Genomic DNA, 26,112 nt, shown 5'->3' on the forward strand with positions numbered 1-26,112 from the left:
ATTTTTAATGTTAAGTAAAAAAAAAATGGTTAAATAGTACTGTTGGAATGTGACACAGATAAATGTATAGATTGAATTGACCTAATAATAAATGTCAATTTCCAGTAACCTCCAACCTTGTCATTTTAATAAAGTAATAATTCATAATTAATCCATGAACACAAATAGGGATATACAGTATATCATTCAACACTGGAAACTTTATGGTTTTGCCAATTTCCCCTATTTTTTAAGTACATTTTTTAAAAAGCCAGTGGTTTAATAGCACTGTCAATTGTAATCTTTAGGAAATCTCAAAGTAAATATATCAATTTTTCATGCTATAATGTTGTGATGCTATAATTCACAGTAATTGTAATTTGTTGTAAAGTTGTAGAGTTGTAAAGAAGTTGTAAAGAATTTTAATATTGGCCAGTTCTTGGTATTGGCCAGAGTTGTAATTTTATTTTAGAGGATTTGGGCTTTATTTTATATGTAAACTGAAAAGTAGGGGAATAGGATCTGTCCATGGCCAAAGTCAGACTTTGATATGATATACATATGTACATGCCTACTGAATATGATGATGACAGCAGTGAAAGGGAGGATCACTGGCCTTGTTAGTCAGGGAATAACATTACCCAGCAGTCATCTTTCTTTGCATCTGTACATATCAACCGTAGTCTGATCTCTCCTTTCTGCTCTCTCCATCTCTGCAGGGTTTACGTTCCCCGACTGGGCCTATAAGCCCGAGTCCAGTCCTGGCTCCAGACAGATCCAGCTGTGGCACTTTATCCTAGAGCTGCTGAGGAAGGAGGAGTATCATGATGTGATTGCCTGGCAGGGAGATTACGGGGAGTTTGTGATCAAAGACCCTGATGAGGTGGCCAGGCTGTGGGGCGCCCGCAAGTGCAAACCTCAGATGAACTACGACAAACTCAGCAGAGCTCTCAGGTAAGTCTTTGGTCTTTGCCTTTGTTCCTGTTTACAATAAAGTTTACAGTACACAATTTACAGTACACTGATTTCAGACACAATCCCTCTTGTGGTTTAATGGTTACCTTTCAGTTACCAGGCCAGATAAGAGAGTTTCTTTAATTCTCTTTTAATTTCTGTAACAACTATTTTGAGGGTTACGATTTGTCTTTTTTATTATTTACGACCGGTCTGTCTTTTCCTCCTTATACCATCTTTGGACCAACTGAAATATGCTGATCATTACAAAACATGGCCCATCTTCAAGCATTTACTATTTTAAAAGTAAAATCCTCGACTGTTTTAGTTTGACCAATGAAGACTGAGGCCTATTTCTGCTCAGTCTAATTGTAGAGGAGGCAGCTAAATTGTCCGACTCTTGTGTTGCGTTATGGGATTGACCCTTCCGCTGGAGAGTTATAACTGAATGGAGTCTGATCTCTAAGTAATCCCAGTCCATTTACCTGATCTCATTACAGTACAGACAGGTCAATGTATTCTGAGCAGCCCCACAGTTTTAGCCTTCACTCTATTTTCTGACCTGATCTGCATTTGCTCATTTGTACCTTTATTTTCGTTCATGAATCACCTGCTTTAGCAGATCAGTGCTGATCCTCAAAGTGGATGGAGAGTGATCCACTTTCTGCCTTTATTTTGAAGGCTTCTCAGGACAGACCTCATACGCTAGGGCTGAGTTACGCCACATGAAGGTTCAGTGCTGGATGTAATCAGTCAAACACTCTATTGATTTCCATCAGTGCATGATCCAGCGCAGTTAAACCACTACTGTGGATGTGGGATTTGTTAAAGTGATAGTAAAACCATTTTACCATTAAAAATGGTGTAGAAACACACTAAAGGACTTGTTTTTACCTGAAGATTTTAGATTTTTTTTTTTATCATATGTTAATAAAAAAATCTTGTAGAATTTTATCTGCTGTATTTTTGTGCTTATTTGGTTTTATTTTGTGTTTGTAGATTTATTTCAACTCCGTATTTGCCATGAAAAAAGCCTTAGATGCTAATGGCGATAAAAATAAATAACTAGCCTACTACTACTAACACTAAGGTACATGAAAAGTACTTACATTTATAATTTTAAACCGTAGTTTGTTTTTGATATTACATTTAAAAACAATAAATATTTTAAATGTACCATATTGCAACTATTAATACAAATTTACTGAAATACATGACATATCAATACATTCAGCAGTACACTTTAACCACATTTCAAACACAGTGTTCCCTGTTTAATTCTAAGACTCAGAAAGAGTGTTAAAAACAAGGTTTTATTTTGACTGCTTAAAGGAATATTTTTTGGAATGTGCTGTCTGTGCCTAATCTTGTGGGTCAGTTCTCAGTGTGAGGTTATTAATGATGCAGTTCACTACTATGACCCGGTGTACATTACTGATTACATGTTAATTGACATGTTAATTGACAATATTTACCCAACATGATCCATTAGTGAAGTCCTGCCACATCTCATAGATTCTGTAGCATTTGTCATGTCCTTATTAGTATCAGGCCTCTATGTGTACTGCTGATTACTGATGTAAAGCCAGACTTTGCAGCAATAGTGTGTAATGTTGTGCTATGGGATTGGATTTAGGGAATCACATCATGAAATCCATGGCAGTTAGGAGACAGTTGGAGCTGTTGTTAGGAAGAGAGATTAAGATCCCATGTTAACAGCATAATGCAGGATTAATGCTTGTATGTGTACGTGTGTGTGCTGGTGTGTTTTTCCATCAGTTATCCAGAAGATATAAACACCGTCTTAAAAGCTCTACCACTTATGTTTGAGAATCCTACTTTACTTCTCTTCTTCTCTATTTTTAGCCTATTGTTTGTTTTTCCCAGATCAGATTTTGAGTTTAAAAAATGTATTCCTTTACAAAACAGAAAGTATAATGAGAGTGAAGTGTAAACTGTTTGCAAGCTGACAGCTGTGCTAAACTATGATGTCACTCTTCCTCTTCACTCTGTTATTACAAATGTGAATGTGTGCTCTGTTCACACAAATGTGTATTTTGCCTTGTGTGTTTGAAAGAAAGTATAGCTATGAAGCCAAGCTACTTGTTGCTGTAATTATAAGTATAATTATATATGTCAGACACACGGACACAGATACGGTTGCCAGATTGTTAGTACAAACCTTAGCACCTTCAGTTAGATGAGTCCATTTTTTCATAGAATGTTAGAGCAAAAACGTTTTTAGAATTTGGAACACAACTGATGACCATTCATTCTTTAGAAGCCTTTGCATCAAGGAATAAGTGATCTGATCATCAAAAGTGCTACATCCTGGAAACACTGGTTTCCAGCATCTCTACAGGCCTCCACATCTAAAGCATGGCCTGGTCAGGGGAGAAGTCCCATGATGCAACATTTCGCCATTTTATTAAGGCCATCAGAATATGACTTTCAGGGTCATTGTAACATATTTTTAAAAGCTTTCTTTCATTTCTTCTCACTCTGCTTTGAAACTTGTTTTACTGCCAAACTGTGTAAATCACTTGTGTATTACCTGTGTAGAAAATTCAGAATTTGGCAACACAGCTTATGGACATCTTTTTTGTTTTTTAATTTCTTCATTTTAAATTTATTTTAAAATGCACCCAAATCATCACAAAATATTTTTTGTCAACCTGCCCAAGCAAAGTTCAATCAAAACTAGCTAAATTCAGTGAACTCAAACTGCTCAATCTGGCAACACTGCACAAAGAGTGGCACAAAGTGCATTTTGAAATCTGAACCTCGTAATTGTTGGACTGGTGGGCCTTCATTTGCTGTCAGATAGAGACCTTGTGCTTTGATCATTCTCAGCATGAGTTCCTCTCTGTGTTCTGGGCAGGAGATATTTGCATCGCCCTCGTCAGAAGGTCAAGCACCCGCACATAACTTCTCATTTGAGTCCTCTGTTCTCTTTCCTCTCTCTGCAGACCTTAGTCAGAGTAAACAGCGCATTATTGTGAATGCGGAGGGCACGGAATTAAAAGCAGAAATGTGTAGGTTGTGTTTTTGTGTAAGTGCTCGCATTAATTCTTTGGTACAAAAAAATTTGTTATTTGGGCTATAAAGGTACGTAAATTGTCTCCCACGTATCATGAAAAGGTTACAGGGTCTACAGTACAAGAAATACTCGCTGTAACTTTGCACAAATGAGTGATTTTTATTCTTACTTTTGAAACCATATACAATGCCACAGAGACTTCCACTGTTTCAGTTCACTTCATTAACATTAAAGTCACAATGAAAATAAAGTAACATCAGACCTTTTTTTATTTTAATGTTTATCTGAGTGTAACAGATAATTGAAAAAGCATTTGAAACAGCATTGTTAATTTCTACATATGCTTATACATTCTAATGTCTTTAATCAACATTAACCCAGATTAATAAATGTTGTAAAAATCTATGGTTTAATAAACTGAGGGATGAGTTGTAACTATTTTCTGGTAATAGTTTGAACTTCCCTGTAAGACCGTATGGTCTTGTTCCTCTCTTCTTTTTTCCCTTTGTCTTATTTCCTCTTCATTCTTTTTTCTTTCATGATGTCAATGACTCACTGCCATTCCTCCACATCTACACCGCCTCCCTACCCCACAATCCCACACTCTACTCCTCCATCTGATTCATACCTTCAATCTGACACTTCTCAAACTCACAACAGGGCTTCCACATTCAACCCTGCAGCTTGTGACATCCCTATATTCCAGGACAAACACTCCTTTTTCTTACATTTCTTGGCCACTCTATGGCATGTGTTAAAGTCTGGGCTAATGCTCTAATCCTGACTGGAATTTGACTCGATGTTGATGGAGTTCGGGGTGTTGTTTCAATTATGTTCTCCTGCGGACAGCCCGCTGGGACTCTACTCATCACCCTCCCACCACACGCGTGTGGAAACTCCACAAAAATTCTATTGTCCCGCTGTTGATGTTCCACTGAACGTCAGGACATTTCCTGTCTGGCTCCAAGCACGACGGACGCCCAAATACTCATTCCCTTCCTTATTAGATTTCATCCCTCTTTTGTCAAAACTGACCCAAAAGAACCCAACAGAGCTTGTTTATTTAAACTCACAGTAGCTACATGCTAAGAATTTTTACTTTACAAAGCCATCAATGTGCCAGTTTTAGTCATATGACTAATTTGAATACACTGAAGCACTAGTTTATCCAAAAATAAAGATTCTATCACAAACCTTCATGTCGTTCCAAAACCATATCACTGTGTCCTAATTACACGTGATGCGACAAGATTCCAGCCATAAACAATTTGACAGAATCAATCAAATATCACAGCCGATCAAAAGCGTTTGTGGGTAGGTTCTCTCTCGAACCGCACTTCACTCGCAACGAAATGGATACGTTTATAATCAAATTCAGAAATATTAAGCAAGGTATCATGTACATCCAGCCGGTTGTTATCGAAATGCGATAACAACCGACAGGATGTACATTATCCCGCTTATTACACGGCTGCTTGCCACATAAGTAAATAATTAGACAAGAAATAATGATTTGAGTTGAAATATTTGAATGCAAAGCTTCCGTGAAGACAGCAGTTGTGAGCAAGCGGCACATTCAAACTAGACAACATTTAAGGGATGTGATTACACAACATTTCACCACATAAATAATTATGGCAATAATAATGTTTTAAAATCTTACCAGTTTGTTATTTTATAATCCATTACAGTGTGCAAAACAATCGTTGCAAAATGGCAACAGCTGCGTTTGTAATAATGGTACACAACTTTGAATCGAGTTTTAATATTTTATTAGCTAAACAAACGCAAAGCTCTTGCTAGGAAACTGTTCCTAGCAAGAGTACGGCGGCGACTTCAGTTACCCAGATGAGCCTGTGTTATCAGCTTTTACCGGTTGTTATCGAGGGATATACCTCGGAATGTCACAACTGACCAATCAGAATCAAGTATTCCACAGAGCCGTGTAATAAACCTTTTTTACACTGTTAAAAGTACATACTTTGTGACTAATACCATCTTTGTTATGGAATACACTTGTTGGTTCGTATTGAGTTTGCAACTTTAAATTTACAAGTTGGCTTAAATTTATTTTCAAGATCTGAGGTAAACTATCTGTTGTTGTTTTCAGTATGGCTATAAATGTCACACAATTTGATATTCAGGCTCACATTAGACACTTTTAACATTGAATAAAGCACATAATCATTACCTGAGAGTATCACTGTAATAGTTTTTATGTTGTTGTTCCAGCCGCGATGCGGCAGATATAGAAACCGTTTCTAAAATATACATTTTGAGTTGCCATCGCGGCTGGTTAGGGCAAAAACTCAGATTAACATGGGAAAGATACCTTCAATCACACGTCACGGCATCACGTCATGTGTAGTTAGGACACACGGTGTATGACTTATGATGACTTATGAAGATATTTTGAAGAACTGTTTTTGACAATATGATCAAAGTCAAACAATATTAAATGCACCTTTTTGCTTTCTCAGAACTTCTCTAGATCTTTCTAGGGCTTTTTCCTTTCAGGAAATTAAAACCCTTTGACAAAGCCTTTCATCATATTAAACATTGCCTATGATGTTATTTCGATGTTCTCAATGCAATCGCATCAGAACCAATGTAGTGTTGATTGAAGTGGCCGGCCATGATTTCTTCTTCACTCTTTGGCGATTTGATTAAGATTGACTGTGTGTGTGTACTTGTGGAAAGAGTGGGTCAGAGGCCTTGTCCTACAACAGCTCTCTTTGTTTGGAGGAGGATGACGACATGCGCGTGTGTGTGCGTGTGCATTTGAGGGCAGTTTTGGGTCTTATTGTCAGGGACAGAATGAGCTCTTTATTAGCTCAGTGGGTGGAGATACACGCATACACACGCTAGTGCAACAGTGACACGCGCTAACACACGCAGCATACAAAACATGATGTTTATCTCTGGCTTCTCAATAGAGCTTATGGATGGAGTGGATCTCACTGTCCGTTTACCATCCGCCCTAGAGCCACACAGGCCCACTCGTACCCCACCCCATCGTTTCACTTTTTCTCCTCTCGCTTCAGAAACGCACACACATACTATCTAAAGGAGGGCTTCTGTTGTTTATATGAAGCTAATTGGAACAACTGAAGACCTAATCCACACTCTTTAGGATCTTAAAATGACAGTATTTTTATCAATTGTCCTATTTTTTACCTTTTGGGGACAAATTTGACCAAAATTAGAGCTAATACATAAACCTTTGCATTTCTGAGAGCTTCCCATTAAGTTCTGTTGGTTTTCAGAAATGTGTGAGTTTGATGATTTTTCTTTAAGGATATGTGAGGACATTTTTCATTTTAGACATTTGTGAAGATTTTTTTTACTTTGATGATGATATTTTTCAAAAGTTTCTAAGAATGGTTTCAGATTTTTGAGGACTATTTAGAAGCTTGTGATGACATTTGAAATTTCTAAAGATTTTTGTAAGTTTTCAAGGATATCTAAGGATATTTGAGACTTTTTAGACATTTGTGTGAGTGTGTGTAATTTTTGTGTTTTGTGTCATGTTTGTGATCTTGTTTTCAGGCATCTGTCAATCAATATTTTACATCAAAATATTTTTTTTTTTTCAAAAGTTTTTAAGGATATTTTCAGATTTGTGAGGTTATTTTTTATGTTGATGAGGATGTATTTTTTTTTTTTGTTTCATAAGTTTGTATATTTTATGAAGTCTTGTGCATATATATTTAAAAATGGATATTTTCAGAAATTAGTTTTCAGAGATTTGTGAGTTTATGACAGATTTTTGTGTATACAGTATGTTTTAAAAAAAAATGGAAATTAAAAATACTATTTTGTTGGTATATACTCAGACATATGTGTCTGTCTTTTATAAGTTTGCAAGGATATTGTCAGAAATTTTCAAGGATAATATTTCTGGTTTGTGGGGATTTCCCCCGCCCAATATTTGGTCCTCACAAATATGTGACCCTGGACCACAAAACCAGTCTTAAGTCTCTGGGGTATATTTGTAGCAATAGCCAAAAATACATAATATGGGTCAAAATTATCATTTTTTCTTTTATGCCAAAAATTTGTAGGATATTAAGTAAAGATCATGTTCCATATTTTGTAAATTTTCTACCATAAATATATCAAAACTTAATTTTTGATTAGTAACATGCATTGCTAAAGACTTAATTTGGACAACTTTAAAGGCGATTTTCTCAATATTTTATTTTTTTTGCACCCTCAGATTCCAGATTTTCAATAGTTGTATCTCGGCCAAATGTTGTCTGATTCTAATAAACCATACATCAATGGAAAGCTTATGTATTCAAACAAAATGACACTCAAGACTGGTTTTGTGATCCAGGGTCATAATACAGGAAAAAGCAGCACAATGTGTACCTCTTTAGCATCTGACTGATAATCCTCATCCTCTCTGTCTTTTCTTTATTCTGTCCCTTTTATAAAGCGTGTTGATCAGGCCCTGATTTGCAAATACCAGGAATTGCTGTAGTGTTTGTTTAGCTCCTATATTCCCGTCAGTCACAGAATATTGACTCTGAGAGCTTTTAATAATCTGCTGTTTAATCCAAGTCCTAACCCAGTAAAATCTGATTGTTTCCTGGAAACCTGCTCGGCTGTACCACCTAAAGTCATTTAGTCACCAGAGTATATGTGTCTGTCTGCATCTGTTCAGATTTGGTAATTTTATATCGTATGCTTTGAAAATGTCAGTCAGCGTTCAGTGTTTCTGTTAGACCAGCCACCAGCGTGTCGTGGGTACACAGGTGTGGAAGTGAGTGTGACAGAAGGAGGGTCATTGCCACTAGATGCAGATGCTCAAAGAATCCTTTCTTCTGCTTTGAAGTCAGTTCAAATGCTCTTTAAAGTGTGTTTGAGAGAGTGGGTGCACATGCAGTCATGTGTGTGGGGTGGGCGGCACTTCTTTCACACACTGTTCTGTGTCACACAGACTATGACTTTAAGATATATTCGTTGTAAACAGCTTTACATTATCTTGTGCAGGTTTGCTTATCTTGTTTTACTCAAAAACAAGACACACATAATGATTAAGAAGCATTAGGGTTTTTCCCCCTTTTTTTACTCAGGTTTTAGGGTCAAATAAAAGCATCTAATATTAAAAAGGAAAATTATTTTTTAAATCTAGCTTAAACCATGTCAAGTTTGTGGATAAATTCTTTGTTTTCAAGTTAGTTTCACATTGTTTTAAAAAATGTTTATACCATTGTCAACTAAGTTTTTATAAAAAAAAAAAAATGATGAAAATGTCATGTGGTGTATCCATAAAGTAAAAAATAATAACTTATAATACATTTTTTCACAACACCTTGAATGGATTGTAAACATTTTAATCATATTTTACAAAAAAAGCAAAAAGTTTTTGAGTGTATTTAGGTAAAGGTAAGATTTTTTTTTTTTAAATTACCATCATGACTTAATTTTTCATAAGTATTACATTTTGTGGGGGTCATACCACTTAGCATTTTACAACCTAAACCAACCTTAGACAAAAAGTTACATTTTTAGACGATTTATTGACCCTGAAAAAAGCCATAAGGGTTTCTTTATTTTTCTTTAATAAGGATCTATTTATTTTATATTCTTTTTATATTTCATTTTTTTACTATTATTATATTTTAACAGTGTCACGGCTTATTGTTTTTTATAAATAATTAACTAGAATAATTAAATCCTTCATGATTACATTAGGCTTTTTTTAAATTATGATTTAAGGAGAGTTAAGAAATTAAAAACTGCAACTCATCATAGAATAGATTATGAATTGCATTATTAATGCATTTTTCAAAATAAAATAAATAGATTTGGGTAAAACCTGAACATCATGTCTGAGCATCATATCATTGAGAAAAATGCAGAATATGACAATTCAAGAAAAACTCCCAACTGTTATATCCCATTTTAATTATTCTATGGTTTTCACATCAGAAAGCACAGTTTACTAAAGTTCAAGTACGTTTAACCTCTGCTTTGGAAAACCAGTCGCTTGCTGCAAAGAAAGCATATGAAGCGACGGCATTGAGTGAGAACCAGTCATATCTGACAGCCATAGAAATAAGTGTTACTTTTCCTGGACTGTTGATTGGAACATCACAGTTCAGGACGTCATCATTAGAGCATCCCTTCATCTCATCTCTGCGTTCTCATCTGTCATCCGTCATATGAGCTCAGGTTACCACCTCCAGCCAGACAGTGCAGAAGTACAGTAAGTGGATTGTGTGAGCTGGATGTTTAGCCATACAAACACTGCTGCTGCTGGTGTATTTGGAAGACATGCTACTCCACAGCTGTCTCAAGTATATTTATATCTCACTGTGTGTCTCAGAGTGTTACCGTGGGTCACATAATCACTGATCACCTGCTTACATCTGTGTCTTTGTTAATAGTTGTATTGGAGGTGCATTCAGTGTATGTTTTGGTGCCCGTAGTCACACATTTTTTCCCCTTCTGGTGACACATACTTTGTTAAAAAAAAAAATATGCTTGTCTGAACTTGAAAAAAAGAACTCAAATCATTTTGACCACAACTTAAACATTTACACACGCTCACGTCTTCATCTGACCACAAGACTCTGTCTGTCTGTCTCGGCTTAATCTCTTCAGACAAGCCTGTCTGAACTCACTCACTCTCTCTCTCTCTCACACACACACACATGCAGGGTGAGTAAATATATCCTCTATGCATTCAAAAAGCTCAGTGTCAGCATCTTCCCTGAAACATGTCATTCACAGAGAATCGTGGCTCGGAGGTTATTAAGTACAAGATGAATCGTTGTCACAGGGATTTGCACACACACAAACACACACTAACTGGTGCAGGTCTGTAAGAAAGATGCAACGTTATTGGAGTTACATAAATGGATGGAGGTTTGTGAGGAATAGAGAGATGTTATGTAAAGAGCTGGGGTAGGACAAAGGTTAATATATAGATAGGAAAAGAGAGAGAATGGGATTATATAAGGGGATTAAGAAAGGAGAATTTATCAGTGGGTTATAGTCTTATATAAACAGGCACTAGAGTGACCAGAGCTGTCCTGACAATACCTCCCATCACATATAAATATATATTAACAATACATACAAAAATATATTTAAAAATTTAATGGTTTCTTGATGTACCTGTATTAATTTAAAAATGTACATTGCATTGTTGGCTCTATATTTAATTAATTATTTAATATATAATATATATTTTTTTACAAAAAAAAAAAAAAAAAGAAATCTATTTTATATGTTTAAATTAACAATGTGAACAATATTCTATTTATTAAAGCCAAGTATGAATCTCATCAAGTTAGTGTTTTTAAGCATTTTACATTTATTTCAAAATTATAGCCTACCTCAAGGCAGTAACAATTTAAACAATATATTTCATTTGTGTACTTATGCTCAGCTATACTTTTTAATAGTTTTTTTTGTTTGTTTGTTTATTGAATTTTCTTCTGGGAATAGTAATATACAACAAAAAGCAACTGTGCAAATTTAGAACCCACCCCAACCCTGGCAGGCTTAAATAAATAAATAAATAAATAAATAAATAATACAAAATATGTATATATAAAAAAAAAAAAAAAAAAAAAAAATTAGTAATAATAAAAATAAATGAATTAATAATAATAGATAAATAAATAAAAATTCTCATTCATTTTACATCGTAACTTTTTTTTTTTTTTAAACTTTTAATAACCTAGTACCTCATTTCAGGTTTAAATTTGATTTCAGAGTGGGCTAATGTGTTCTGCTTGTCCTTGTGCAGGTATTATTACAACAAGAGGATTCTACATAAAACTAAAGGAAAACGCTTCACCTACAAGTTCAATTTCAACAAGCTGGTCCTGGTCAACTACCCTTTCATTGACATGGGGTCTGCAGGTACAAAACGAGGACACCCAAATCACATACATTTATTTACGCAATAAAATGCAAAACACAGCTAAGACTTCCATCCGTGTTTGTCTCTCCACAGGAGCGGCTGTTCCTCAAAGTGCTCCACCAGTGCCTACAGGTGCCCATTTCCGTTTCCCTCCATCCACTCCATCAGACATGCAGGTGTCTGAGGTGCTGCGGTCCCCCAGCAGCGAGGAACTGCGCAGTCCGGGGATGTTCAGCGGCCGCCGAATCGCCCGTGGGTCTGTCTCTGACTGCAGCGATGGAACTTCTGTCAACTCTGAGATCGAAGATGGGAACGGAGGTGCGGCCGAGGAGAGAGTGACTGAAAGAGTGGCTGAGAGAGGAGGAGGTGGAGGTGGAGGAGGTTTCCGTGGTGCCGTTCACCCTCGTCTGTCTCACGAGGCGATGTTCAGGATGTACGGTGGACCGGGAGGTCACAGATGTCATCGAGTGTCAGAGGTTGGTGGACACAGGGTTCATCCCGAGCCTCTCTCACCATACACTGTCTCACCTCTGCCTGGTCCGGGAGGTCCAGGCCTGTTGGCGCCGCCTCTCTCACCGGCGTTCTCCATGACCCCAGGCTCTCACCTGGCCTACACACCCTCCCCTACCCTGTCGCCCATGCCTGGCTCCATCTTCTCCTTCAACCCAAAGGACATGCAGCGCTACCTGCAGGCTCACACCCAGAGCGTCAACAATTACCACCTGAGCCCTCGTGCCTTTTTTCATTACCCAAACATCATCGTTCCTCAGCCTCAGCGCCCCGACAAAGGCATGCCCGGACCCCAGGGCTGTGATCGCGGCCCTGCTGAGAGGCCCTCGGTGCTCAACAGCCATCACTCCAGCCTCCCGCCACCTCACGCTCACCCTATTCACCATCACCTGGGGGAGGAGCAGCACCATTCTCCATTCAAGTTCAAGCTCCAGCCTCCCCCATTGGGCCGAAAGCAGCGTGACAGTCAGGGTCGACAGGGCTCGCTGTCCTCCTCATCTACATCCGGTCTGGGCTCCTCATTGTCATTTGGGAGTGATCTCAGTTCAGCCAGCGGATCAGGACTGGTGTCCAACTCCTCCTCATCTGGCTCGCTAAACAGCGCTGGGTTGCCCAAGATTAAGGTAATCAGGAATTAGGTTTTGTACAATCACATACACCATTAAAAGAGTCCCCCCCCCCCTGTTTTTTGTTTGTTGAACATAAAATGGGTATTATTATTATAAGAATAGTTCACCCAAAAATGAAAGTTTGTTCCTGTGGCTCAGTGGTAGAGCACTGCGTTAGCAGCATAAAAGGTCATGGGTTCAATTCCCAGGGAACACACATACTGGTAAAAGCATCTACTAAATAAATAAATGTAAAATGTTAATGAAAATCTGATTTTTATCTGCTTACCCCCAGGGCATCCAAGATTTAGATGACTTTGTTTCTTCAGTAGAACACAAACCAAGATTTTTAACTCAAACCGTTGCAGTCTATCACTCTTATAATGTAAGTGGATGGGAATCACGGCTAAAACATACAATAAAACTAAAAAATAATGTCCGAACTGTTAGAACTCTCCTGAGCGCGTTCTCAGCAGAAGAAGGAGAAGACGCCTCAAGCGCATGCTGCTGAGAACGCGCTCAGGAGAGTTCTAACAGTTCGGACATTACGTGAATCAGAGGTAGAAAATGATATAAATACTATTCAGTTTCTTGCACAGACCGATTGTTTTGTGTCTTTACACATCAATGTATCGTCACGAGCCGCAGGGTTTAATTTTGTTTTGCTTGTGTATGTTTTTTTAGTTTTATTGTATGTTTTAGCCGTGATTTCCATCCACTTACATTATAAGAGTGATATAATCCAATGGTTTGAGTTAAAAATCTTGGTTTGTGTTCTACTGAAGACACAAAGTTACCTACATCTTGTATGCCCTGGGGGTAAGCAGATAAACATCAAATTTTCATTTTTGGGTGAACTATCCCTTTAGGTCGGACTAAAGGTCCTTGCACACTGAGTCCGAAATTTTTGTATGCATTTTTTTTTCTTATTTATCATCCTTTCCTATCAAAATTCTTGCTACAGATGCAACAACACAGAAAATCGAATCTGGTCCAATTTTTTTAATAATGTGATTGACACAACATGAGGTTGTATTTATTTTTTAACATGAAAAAAATTTGGACTTGGTGTGCAATGACCTTAAGGCCTGCAATGCACCAAGCAACTTATAAAAAGTACTAAGCATAATACACTTGCTGACTTTGTAAATGGTTACAAAGAAAAATTGGCCATCATACACCAAACCAGTGGTTCTCGAAACCAGTCCTCACAACCCTCTGCACTGCATATTTTGCATGTCTCTCTTATATAAGACAGATTCAGATAACCAGCTTGTTAGAAGAGTGCTCTATGCATGAATTGTGTTCCGTCTGACTGGGTCCCTACACAGTGTTCATTGCTCCCTACTCCATGAGCACTGGAAATAGTCTGAAGTTCACTTTACTTCTGAAGATTCATTCACAGATTTGCGCCACGGCCTGCAGTCTCTTCACACACCGATGAAACTTACTGGAGAAGTGTGAAGTGTGACATAATGTACCTCTGTAAATAAATTACATTTAAATTCACGTCTCGCACAATTTAATGCCCTTTGAATGGAACATATACGCTCCCTTTGAACTGGAATCTGGAATCAATATCCTGTTTAGCCCACTTCGTATGGCAATTAAGGTTGAATAGAACAAACGTCTGTAGTGATAAGAGATACATACAAAATGTGCAGAATGGGGGGCACTGCACCAAACAACTGAGGATCACACACTACAAGTCATTCCAAACTCATAAAGAAACTCTTTTAGCCAAGTTGCTAGAAGACACATGATAAATTAAAACAATGTTTTCAAAAATTTCTCAAAATATCAAACATGTTTAATATCCTCTGACTGTTCAACATGTAAAATAAGTTCTAAAAATGAAGCAGTACATCTCTAATATTTCCTGGACAGGTCAGAAAGTATCTAAATATTTTGAACAATGGCAAACAATCCATTAATCTATCCAAACTTTTTAAGGAATGACATGTGTGATGCTTAATTATAACAGGCTTAAAGTCAAGAGTTCCCACAGTCCTAGAAAAGCTAAAAACAGGTCATTTCAAAAGTGTAATTTTCAGGCCTGGAAAACTAACTCTAGTTATGCTCGGTTATAAATGATTTCTTTGCCTTGAAATTGAGCATGATATTTAGTGCAAAAGTTTTTTTTTTTTAAAGTCCTCTTTCAGTCCTCACAAACAACTGGAAAATTCATGGAAATGAGTCCGTAACACCCAACGCTGTTTTGACACTACACTCTCTCTCTCTCTCTCTCTCTCTCTCTCTCTCTCTCTCTCTCTCTCTCTCTCTCTCTCTCTCTCTCTTTCTCTCTATAGGTCGAGCCCATATCTGACATTGAATCAGAAGAGGAAGTCGAAGTGACTGACATCAGTGATGAAGACGCTGATGAAAGAGATGAAGAGTTTGATGTTTTCCCCTCTCACTACCATAAACACCGTCATCATCATCACCATAATCATTATCCTCACAGCCAAAAGCACCAACAGCCCAACGGCACAGACGCCGCTCCCCACCCAGATGAGGACTTGGAGGAGGAGGTGTTCAAAGCCCCCGCCCCTCCACCCTTCTTCCTCCCTCCCACCTCTTCCTCAGGTGATAGCCGGCGCGGTACCACCATTGTGAAGAGTGAACCCGTGGAGCCGGCGGACATGCAGCTGGCCTCCGGTGGCCTGCCACAAACCAACTCCCAGTGTATCCCACTGAAGCTCCGGTTCAAACGGCGCTGGGACCAGGACCAGCACATGGAAGAGGCTGAGGACAAGAAAGTGAGAGGAGAAGAGAGGGGGAGAGAGAGGAACGGGACGGCGGAGGAGAGTGGCAGCGGAAGCGGGAGCGGAGAGGCAGAGAGCCCACCTCCTCTCGCTCATCACAGAGTTAGCGCCGAGCTCCACCGAGCCACGGCACAGCTGTCACTGGAGAACAAGGAGTGCTGATACGCATCGACACACTTAGACGACTGCTGATATACAACTGCTGATGGACCCACACTCACACGTGACTCTTTTTAGATCAATGACTGCTGATACTGACTACAGTAATACTGACACATACACTGCACACTTAGACTAACTGACCCTTGCTTAATCGAATCCCGTTCCCCAGCCTACCCTTGTTCCCCCGCAAGCACACGTTCCAGTACATCTCATCGTGACCGTTATGAGAAATGAGTTCACCCACGTGCCCCAGCGACCCTCAGGAGTCATGAACTTTGACCTTTGGCACTAGAGTATATTTTATATTTTTAGAAGAGAATTTTATTTTGCAAAGTGCCTGTGAGCTGTCCCTCAAAAACCCCTCAAAGAGAACTAGAGACGGGCCTCAGAAAGACTGGTCTGGTTCGAGGGACTTGATCTTCTTCTCCAGCAGCCCAGCATTATTTTCCTCAGCGACAGACTGTGATCAGTCTCCATGTGATGTGGTGGGATACAAATGCACAGAAAGTCACAAACAGACACTGTTCTAAAACCAGCCTGGTCAGAAGTCCGAACCCTCAGGGACAAAATCCCTCAGCGCACACACACACACAAACACACACTCAGCCATGATCCCGTTCTTATTCCCTGTATGAAACGTGTGTCTGATTCGAGTTTGATTGTGTGTGTGTTTCGGAAATCTCCTTTCCTTTTCTATCCAAACCAGCTCACCTTAAAACTCTCGCTCTCTTTTTTTAATCCCCTCTGGGACCATACCTGAATCACTTTCATTCCGTTGGGGACGAAATGACTCTGGCGTAACATGCGGTTCAGAGACCATACTCCTAAATCTCTTAAACGGCTAGTTCCTTAGTTGATTAGACTTTGAAATGAAAGTTTGAAGGTAATACACATTAGGGAGCTTATAACAAGCTTCCCTTGTATAGTCAGTCCTTTAGCGTGAACTTAACCAGCATCCCACACACAAACTTGTACAGTGATAGTAGACCAACTGGGACTCAATTTTTAACTATTTTGGCACTTGATGATGTACCCTTTAGAACCAAGTGCTGAGTCTTTGTCCTGATTAACTGTCCTTCAGCCATTTAGAACAGCAGCGGACTCCTATGAAGGGGAGGTGAAATAGCAGTTTCAATCCGTAATTCCAACATTTAAATACTAACTTAAGTATAGAAAGACAGTAGAAGGCATGTTGCCAGAAGTCGCACTCTCACACACAAACACACACACACACACACACACTGCCTCTTATGCCTTGCTTTAATAGCATGTCTGAAAAGGAAATACAAAACAGTATACACTCAATATACCTTTATATATTATGCGTTACACATACTATAAATGGAAAGCATAGCATTAACAGATGTATCAGTTTCAGGGGGTTTTGTAACAGATTTTGTTTTGAGGGGAAGGTTGACTCTTCTCCTCAGGGATAATGTTGCTCTTTGGGTAAGGGAGGAAAATGTTGCTTTTCTTATCACGTTAGTAAAAGGTGGGGTAGAGGAGTGAAAAATTAAATTGTACACAAGACTCTAATAAAGTGAGCACGAGAGCTTTGCACCACAGATGATGTGGCACATTCGGTTCTTTAACCAGCACGCACCTCCTCAACATCCTGTTCCTACTGCTACAACTGATGTGTGTGTGTGTGTGTGTGTGTGTGTGTGTGTGTGTGTGTATGTGTTTGACAGAGGCTGCAGGTCTCTGTGCATGTATGTCACACCACACCCAAGGCTGTAATTCCTTTGAAATCTTGCATCATGAACCTCATAAACCTGTGTGCACTAAAGCCCTGTGGAAGTTGAGCATCAGCGGGGTGGCCAGTCAGACACTAGCCATGATATAATGGTTTTCCAGGGACAGGAAGGAGTTATATCATGGCTGAGGTGTCTCTAGTACCCAAGATAATGCATAAGACAAAATTGAACTGGCAACGGTGTCACCTCCTCAAAGTTTTGGACTCTTTCTAGCTGCCTTATTCCCACTTTAATCAGATTTGATTATGTTTAAGATCTCCTCATGCTTTCTTATTCGACAAGTCAAGTCTTTAACTAGGGTGCACTTGTTTTACGCCTGGCATACCTCGAAATGTAAAAAAATTGAGATGGAGTGAGCAGTATTGACCAGTGCGGTCTGTAAACTTTAGTTTGGGCACAAAGTGAGAGCATTGTTTCTTTTAAGGAGGCAAGTTATTTGTTTTCTCTTACGCTGCTCTCGTTAGTTATCCCAGGATGTCTCTTTTTCAAGTCGAATAATGTTTCGTTTTGTTTTTCACCCGAACTGCTCATGTTTTTCTGCTCTCTGATGTCACTGTTGCTGTTCATCCTAATTATTATTAGTTATTATCATTATTTTGTTGACATTTTCTCCTCGTGTTGTAGTCATGATAACATTGTATACAATACTGTAAGAGATCCTTTTTAAGATTGTTTCCCCCTCAGCCCTGCCTTCCCACGAGCGACCCGACAGTGTGTTTAGTGTAACAATTAAAATTTTGTAAATTAACGTAAAACTGTAACTTTAATATAGGTGGTTATTGTGGAGAGATATAGGATGGAGGAAGGGCATTCAGGGGAGGATCGGGCTTATGATTTGAACTCGAGTCACGTCATGTAATTGTTATTTTGTAGTGTTACTGATTTCTTGCTCTTGTAAATTTTTTTCATCGGGGGATTGTATGATTTTAAAAAGATATATTGTGTATTGTTTTATTGTGTAAAAGTCTCTATCGCTCTCACTTTCCTTCTCAAAATTGATTTCTGTGGTTCCATAATTCATAATAACAGGTTTTAATACCATGATGTAACACTTTAATTCCTCCTTTATTCATTTTTGTGTTCTTTTTCAGAATTGTAATTAAAATGTAATCAGGGTCAATTAAACTGGTTAAAAGCCATCTGGTTTCTGCAACTTTTTTTTACAACACAAATGCATCCATTTTAGTCATGCAAGCAGAATCTCCTTTCCAGAGTTTTGTTGAAGCTCCTATTTGTGTTTAGTGTGTATTTTTTTGTTAAAATTGCAACAATTAGCATCTTAGGAGGCCCACATGTCCGTAGATCTACACTCTGATGCAGTGCAAACATGACAAACAAGTCAATTAGTAAATAAAATAATAAAATTATAATTCCATGCAAATCAATATACTCTAAATGACCATTAGCTATTGAGAAGTTCTTCATAAATTCATGTTGTGTGTCCAGCCTGTCGATATTATAAATAACATAGACTCTTTAAGACTGACCTCTGCTGTCTGAAAAGCAGAAGTACAAGCCTTATCAATGATTTTTGGAGACATCCCTCAAATCTTTTTGCTCATACAAATGATACATGTATTATAAACATGAACTTAAATTTAAATAATATTGCTAAATAAAATATTATTTAATTGTATGGGGAATACGAATGACATAATCTGATGATAAGCAATTAAGCATTTTAAAAGAAGCATTTTGTAACTTCTATTATGATTGTGTTACGAGGGGCCACATATGTGTCACAACTTGTCTACTAAAGACCAGTAAACCTTTTTTCCCTCAGTGTTCCACTTAATAGCATCTGTTTTCTTATTAAGTGTCTGTGAAGGTGAAAGTTGCAGAGAGAAAAAACATACACAGAGATGTAACTCTTTTAACTTAGTGCAAGAACAGTTTCAAATGTACCGTTTTATGTGAATTTTGAACTTGACATTGTCTGATGATCTTAATCCACTTTTACTATAGTAACTTTTTGTATGTACTACTGATTTAACTTAATCAGTAGGTTTTAGGTCTGTCTGCTCATTCAAATCAGTGTTCTTTATGAGCACTGACTGAATAAACAGCTTTCAATAGACTGGTTGTGGGATTCTAATAAAACCTGTGATTATACTTCTCTCTCTGGTTCATCTCATCACCCCGGTGATGTTTTGTTTTGTCACATATTCTGTCGTCTCCCTTTCACTTCTTTTATCACTTCAGTGGTTGTCTTGTTTCCGAGAACTAGAGGAGGGAATGCAGTTCGCTGTGGCACAGTGGGAGTATAGGGTAGAGGGATAGATGTATGACAGCTGATTGACAGCATCGCAGAGCCAAAAGAAAGGGGTCAACATCATGGAGGGGGTCAGGTCAAAGGGCAGGGCTCTGGGGAAAAGAAGTGCTAATAAGGGGGTATGACACTTGAGTACTACAAAAAGTGCTTAATTTAAAATTCTCTATTTTCATCTTCAATGAAAAACCTCACCTTGGTTGTTCTCAGTGTTTTTGAATAACCCTGAGCCACCACACAGTGGCGCGTGCACGTGTTTATAGTTTTGTGCTTGTCAAGATAGAACCGACAGAGGTCGCTGTACATTCCTTAAACATTTGAGGATGGCGCTTGAGAGTACTTGATTCTGTCTACAACAGCGATTATGTAACGACGCCTTTGCTTCTCAAAAGAAATTCACTACGAACATTAAATGAATGTAGATGTGGGCTTCAATGCGTCAGTATGTCTGAATATGACTTTCTATGCTTGAATGGGCTATGTTTGAAAAAACTAAACTTGTACATGCATTTGAACAATATTTTAAAAGTATGCTGTTTATTTTTCCGGCGTGTTTTAAAACTGTCTTATATCGCTTTTTTGAGTCACTAGTATGTTGTCCTACTACGCATCAAGCGTGGGGTTAGGCGAGTGCGTCAGGCCACGCCCCTTCCATCCAGCTGGTGGCAACATGCTTGATGACTTCATCGCTGAGTTCGATCATTGGCTCGTCGACGCGGCCCCTCTGGCCAATCACACAGCGACACGATGACGTCACCTCCAAAATCCTGCAAGGGTTGTATGGATGGGGCGGGGCACAACGGCACATACGTTAGAGACAGCGGAATGCGGCGCAACGATTGGCTCTCGCACACGAGGTGAGGGGCTGTTGCTGAGAGAAAAGCGAGGCAGAGTGGAAAAAACTGAGAGCGCGAGCGAGAACAGTCCATCCCGTATTCACAAGCACAGTACTGTGACCGTGAAGTGGCTAGTCAGGGACCCGTACAAGGGGGGCGTTATTGTGATTAAACGAATTAGTTTAGTGATTTTAACCTTCCTTTTCATCCTCAGCACTTAAATTAGTTTAATATAGAAAACAGTATTAAAACTGAGACGTACTTTTTTTTAGTTTAGAAACATTCCTTGTCGTTCAGGGCAAGTGAAAAACCAGTGGTTTTAGGATTGTGTGCGCTGTCGTTTGTTGTAAACACGCACCTTTATTTAGAGTGCGAAAACTCGTAACGCGTTATTGGCCAGCGCTTCTTGAACACTTCCCTAGTGCCCGCCCACACCCTGTTCCTATGGTTCCCAGCGCTCTCATTGGATACTGTAACTTTTGGAGTGAGCGCCGGCTTGGTATCTAGCTTCATTGCGATTGGCCCAAAGCGCCTGCCAATCAAATGGAACAAACCACTGAGAAACGCCTCTAATGTTTGTGCTGTCACATCCATAGGTCACTGTATCTGTCAGTGCGCTCTGATTGGCCAAGCGGGCCAGCTGTTAGTGGTTCATTCACCATTTTGTGACTGTAGTGGAAAAGGGATTCATATAGTTTTTAATCCCTGTCTGAGTTGCTGCTGGGAGGGGGTAAAAATGTTTTACGGAGGACCGATATAAAGTAAAATTCCCGACAGACAGAAGACATGGATGGACGTTGCTCGCCACTTCAGACGAAAGCACAGAGCCCATCTGCAATTTGCACCGTACATTCATCGGTTACCTCCTAAGTATTTCTGCTGTTTTGGTAAGTAGTTATTACTCAAACGAAATATTAGTGACAGCCCGTATTTTGGACAGGAGTGTTGCGTGCAAAAGACAAATGGAGAACAAACCAGCTCGCTAAAATATCAAGGAAGGACCTAGAGCAAGAAGAAGGAAGGGGGTGGGGATGCAGAGTTAAACTTTGTCAAATGTTTTAAAGACGGCGTTCAAACCACGCTTTTGAAGAATTTATTAAGTGCACCCTTTCATAATTGTTTGGACTGAATGGCATGAGTTTGAGCAACTTGAACAGAGCAGACTGGCACTCGTGCACTGCGTTACGCACTGGCAGGATTACGCTCGAGGAAGACTGCTCTACCTACAGTACTACGCCAATGTAAAAACAAACAAATTAATACTTTACTCCGTGACCGACGCTATTACACGGACTTACTACACGCGCTGTCATCAGCTCTCTGCTAGGACGGCTCATAAAGGTGGATATTTTGCAACTTTTGCTGCACGTACGTCCTTATTGACATGAACAACCTTTGCGTAGTGTTTTTGCGCGTCAGTGCGAGTGTGTTTGAACACGTTTTAAAGCTTTCTTTTACTCTCTTACAAGGCCTTTCCTTGTCTGATTTAGCTGTTGCGAGTCCTTGGCATAGTACTACTCCCGTGACATTGCGAAGCGCTGCGAGTACTACTACTACCAGCGGCGGCTTTCGGGCGCATTCTGACGGTACGCTTTTTATTGTTGAGCATTATTTCTACGGCTAACCTCATAGTCCGAAACATGTTGGAATACGTCCTTATGGAAATATAAAAGCGCCTTTCATCCAAACTGCAGTTTTATAATCAGTTCATATTGTAATTTATATTTTAAAAGTATCATTCAGTCCTAACGGGCCTCCTTGAATAGATCCGTGTTGACACAAGTGGGTTTTTTTCATGTTACACACTCCTGAGATTTTGTCATCTTAAGAGATGCACGAAAATATGATGCACTCTGCTGTTAAAGAGTGTCTCCATAATGATGGCTCAGTTTGCCTGCATTAACACCATCCGTCAGTATATTTTTTTCATCAGGTCTTGTGTGCCACTTTGCATGCTTTTAGTAATGGTAGGTGTTTGCACTGAGCATCTTTGCTCCTTTTGGTCATGTTGGATAAATGAGTGATATTCTTTCACGTCTGACTGATGGTGGTGGAGTGTTGATAGGATGTTGTTTTGGGCAGCCTTTCGTCTACGTCACTCACTACATGTACTGCTTCAGCATCCATACAGCTCGTCTGGTACATGCTTTATAGGTAGTGTTTAGCTACTGATTTCAAAGTGTTTGGACACTTTTTGCAGGGAATTTTTGCACGGCTGCTGATTTTTCAAAGAGCGAAGCATGTGTCCCTGATGCCCCTTGTTGTGTACTCGTCTCTTGAGTTTCTGCTGTTTTTGCTGTTTCATGTGTGTGACTGTAACACCCCCTTGGTGACCCACTTTAAAATCCAAATAAAGCAGGTAATACAGTTGGAAATGGTCGGGCTTGGGGAGTTAGGAGGTCATAGCACCCATGCATGCCCCTGAGCTGCACGACACTGCACTGCTGCATCCCTGCACCCTTCTGTATGCCCCAGAATGCACATTTGCAGAACAATCTGTGAATGAGCACAAAATCAGTGTCGATACGCAATGTGTTGTGTGGAGTGGGCAGATCGTTGACTTGAAAATCGCACACATTGTGGTGTATGGCACTGTCGTGGGTTGCCTTTATTGTTTTGTTTATTTGGTAATCCACATTTTTATTTTCACATGTTTATTTTGCTTCGTAACACTGCGGTGGAGCGATGCACTGTAAGACTTATTCTCCAATTAAATCCGAGTAGTGTGACAGGCTGGCATACTGGCATCACAACTGCGTGTGAGTCTGTGTCCCCCTTTTCTGTCGCACATCAGTCTGAATATATAAGATAGGTGCTTTATTGACCCCTGAGGGGAAACGGTGTATAGATGTATGGTTGTGTTTTGGTTTGAGCAAAGTCTTTGGCACTAACAGTTGTTCTATTGACAACTGGTTCACCGTCAGCAGTGTGTGTGTGTGTGTGTATGTGTGATCTTGCGTGTTTGTGCTTGGCATTGGTGTGTGACGCATTGTGTATTCTAGGCTTTACATTTAAAAAAAAAAATAGATCATTGTGCAATATTGCTCTCTTAATCATGGTGGCTTAATGCTTAGTATTACATTTATAATATCACCTTTAAATCTGTGAACTGAAATATGTTCTGGCTCATTTGATTCACCTTAATAAATGTATAGCCTGTGTGCATAATGACTATAAGTGAAAAGGAAAAACAAATGGATTCGTTGAGCCTTATAAACAGGAAATATTTATTATTAATTCTGAAATAAATCAGTTGACCTTTTAGGATCAAAGTAGTTGTTCAGTGACAGCTGAACGTATCTTGTCCATTTATCAATTGAAGTCAAGTATAGTTTTGAAGTGGGTTAAGGTTGTACTGAACAGCAGTTGTTGGCCTGAGGATGAGGATGGCAGGTTTTACATCGATGTTCACGTAGACTCGTGTAACACAGCAACGTTTCAGCTGAAAACACTCCGCTCAGAGTGTGTGCTGGGATTGGACTTCTGTCATATGGCTGACGTCAGAGTTTTTCTTGCTTTAGTTAGACCTTTAATACAGGTATCATGCTAATATCCAAAATGCTGAGACTTCGTTTGACCAGCTGTAGACACATACATAAGGAGTCAGAGCTGTCACAGTCATGGGAAGTGGACCTAGGATCAGCTGAATGTGCATGTAGTTTTTCACGACTGTTGTTGCACAAAATAAATATCTGAATGTATGAATGTTATATAGTTTATCATGTGTAAAACATAATTATTTTCAAAATGTGCTAATCTGTTTACTTATAATTTAACACATAGATGCATATCACAGATTGCTGTGGTCTCATGTTTGATTTTTTTTGGGATGCCAATATTATTTAGACTAGAATTCTATAATATATAGGAAATAATCATTTTTTTAGGTACTTAATAACTACTACTCTGCTAGTCCATTAGACTGGATTTTTTTCTCTCTCTCACACACACACACACACACACACACACACACACACACACACACACATCATTAGATAGGAATTAACTGTTTTGACGGTTGAATGATTTTAAACCAATGAAATATATTACAACATTTACATTAAACTTGATGCATGTAACTTGTGGACAAGCTGACTTGTGGTTTACAAGCATTATTAGTTCTATTATCACTTGCAATTTTGGCAAGTTGTCAAGTGTTTTCATTTAATCTAGTTACTGCAGATTTGAAAAGCAGCATGAAAAGCTAAATTCTTTGTGAAATACCAAGGGAGGCCTGAGATGATTGTGATTTAATAATCAAATGAAATTTACGGGTAATTATCAGTGGTTCAAATTCATGACAAGTAAATCTTTGGCTAAATATTGATCAAGTAATAGTAAAAGGGTCACATGTTTTCTAGATTGTAGGTTGTGCAGTTTGACGTCATCCATGTGGTTTTCAGTTTCCTGAGCAGGAATTTCTAGAAGCTGCAGGGATCTCTGAATTTATGCAAACGTAGCAACACTTTTTAACAACACGCTTTAGCTTCACGGCTGAGAAGATTATATATGATCATGGTATATTTCAAATTGCTGTGATAAATTTTCCGATCATGAGCATGGCATAATTTGTTAAACCCAGTCAGCCATAAACAAGAAGTTGAAAAATCATTTGCAGTATACTAAATTATATACAAACTTAAGGGTCATGTTTCTCTACATCAGTTAAGCAACAACTTCTCTTATCATATATTAATAGACCAAGGACAAGGAAGACACAGCATGTTCAGGATTTATTGTGTAAAAGATTATAATACACTTACAATCATATTATAGCTTTATTGCTTAGGATATTGCAGTTATGCTTTCACTTTTAAGAACAATATTTATTAACATGAATGTTATGTATCCCCCTCACTTTTTTTTACAGACTTTATTGTGTGTTTGCTTTTTTGTTTTTACTATTTCATTAAATTTAATTGGTATGCTGGGTGACTCTAACCAAATATAAAACTCTAGAATAATGTTAGCAAACTACACAACCAACTGTGGCTTAGAATTTATTGTGAATATTGTTTTTGTGAATTTATTAAAATGTGTTGTAAAGCAGTTTATTGAGGTGAAATTGCCAGTGAGCACAGCAAACATTTGTGGCCTCTTATTTCTTTTTTTGAAGATCGATCATGTAGTATGAGATATGTCTAATTACTTTATTTTAAACATTTGTGTGTGGATCAGGCCTCACTTTTTTTTTTTTTTGCCATTATTTACTTACAATAATATCTTTTTGACCTCCCTGTCAAAAAAGACACCCACACTTTTTTTTATGGTTTTAAATTTGCGAGACTTTCAGACTCCCCATCAGGGGGAATACAAGGGAAAACATGTTATTAAATTACCAACCTAC

The 26,112-nt window shown here is 38.7% G+C and overlaps 2 protein-coding genes across 2 annotated transcripts in view; both read left to right on the forward strand.

Annotated features, from left to right (window-relative positions):
* The window catches only part of LOC109104686 (ETS domain-containing transcription factor ERF-like), a 47,132-nt gene extending 28,333 nt beyond the window's left edge, over nucleotides 1-18,799 (forward strand). Inside the window, exons 2-5 of the mRNA XM_019117973.2 lie at nucleotides 699-933; nucleotides 11,742-11,857; nucleotides 11,952-12,991; nucleotides 15,286-18,799. Coding sequence (XP_018973518.1) covers nucleotides 699-933; nucleotides 11,742-11,857; nucleotides 11,952-12,991; nucleotides 15,286-15,903 — 2,009 coding nt within the window. The 3' untranslated portion in view covers nucleotides 15,904-18,799. The remainder of the gene's footprint in view (nucleotides 1-698; nucleotides 934-11,741; nucleotides 11,858-11,951; nucleotides 12,992-15,285) is intronic.
* Nucleotides 18,800-21,359: 2,560 nt separating this feature from the next.
* LOC109104680 (protein capicua homolog) overlaps nucleotides 21,360-26,112 on the forward strand; it is a 47,670-nt gene continuing 42,917 nt past the window's right edge. Inside the window, exon 1 of the mRNA XM_042740575.1 lies at nucleotides 21,360-21,652. The gene's annotated coding sequence lies outside the window, so the exon portion shown is untranslated. The remainder of the gene's footprint in view (nucleotides 21,653-26,112) is intronic.

This window comes from Cyprinus carpio, chromosome B16 (assembly GCF_018340385.1).
Source record: "Cyprinus carpio isolate SPL01 chromosome B16, ASM1834038v1, whole genome shotgun sequence".
Classification (NCBI taxonomy): Eukaryota; Metazoa; Chordata; class Actinopteri; order Cypriniformes; family Cyprinidae; genus Cyprinus; species Cyprinus carpio.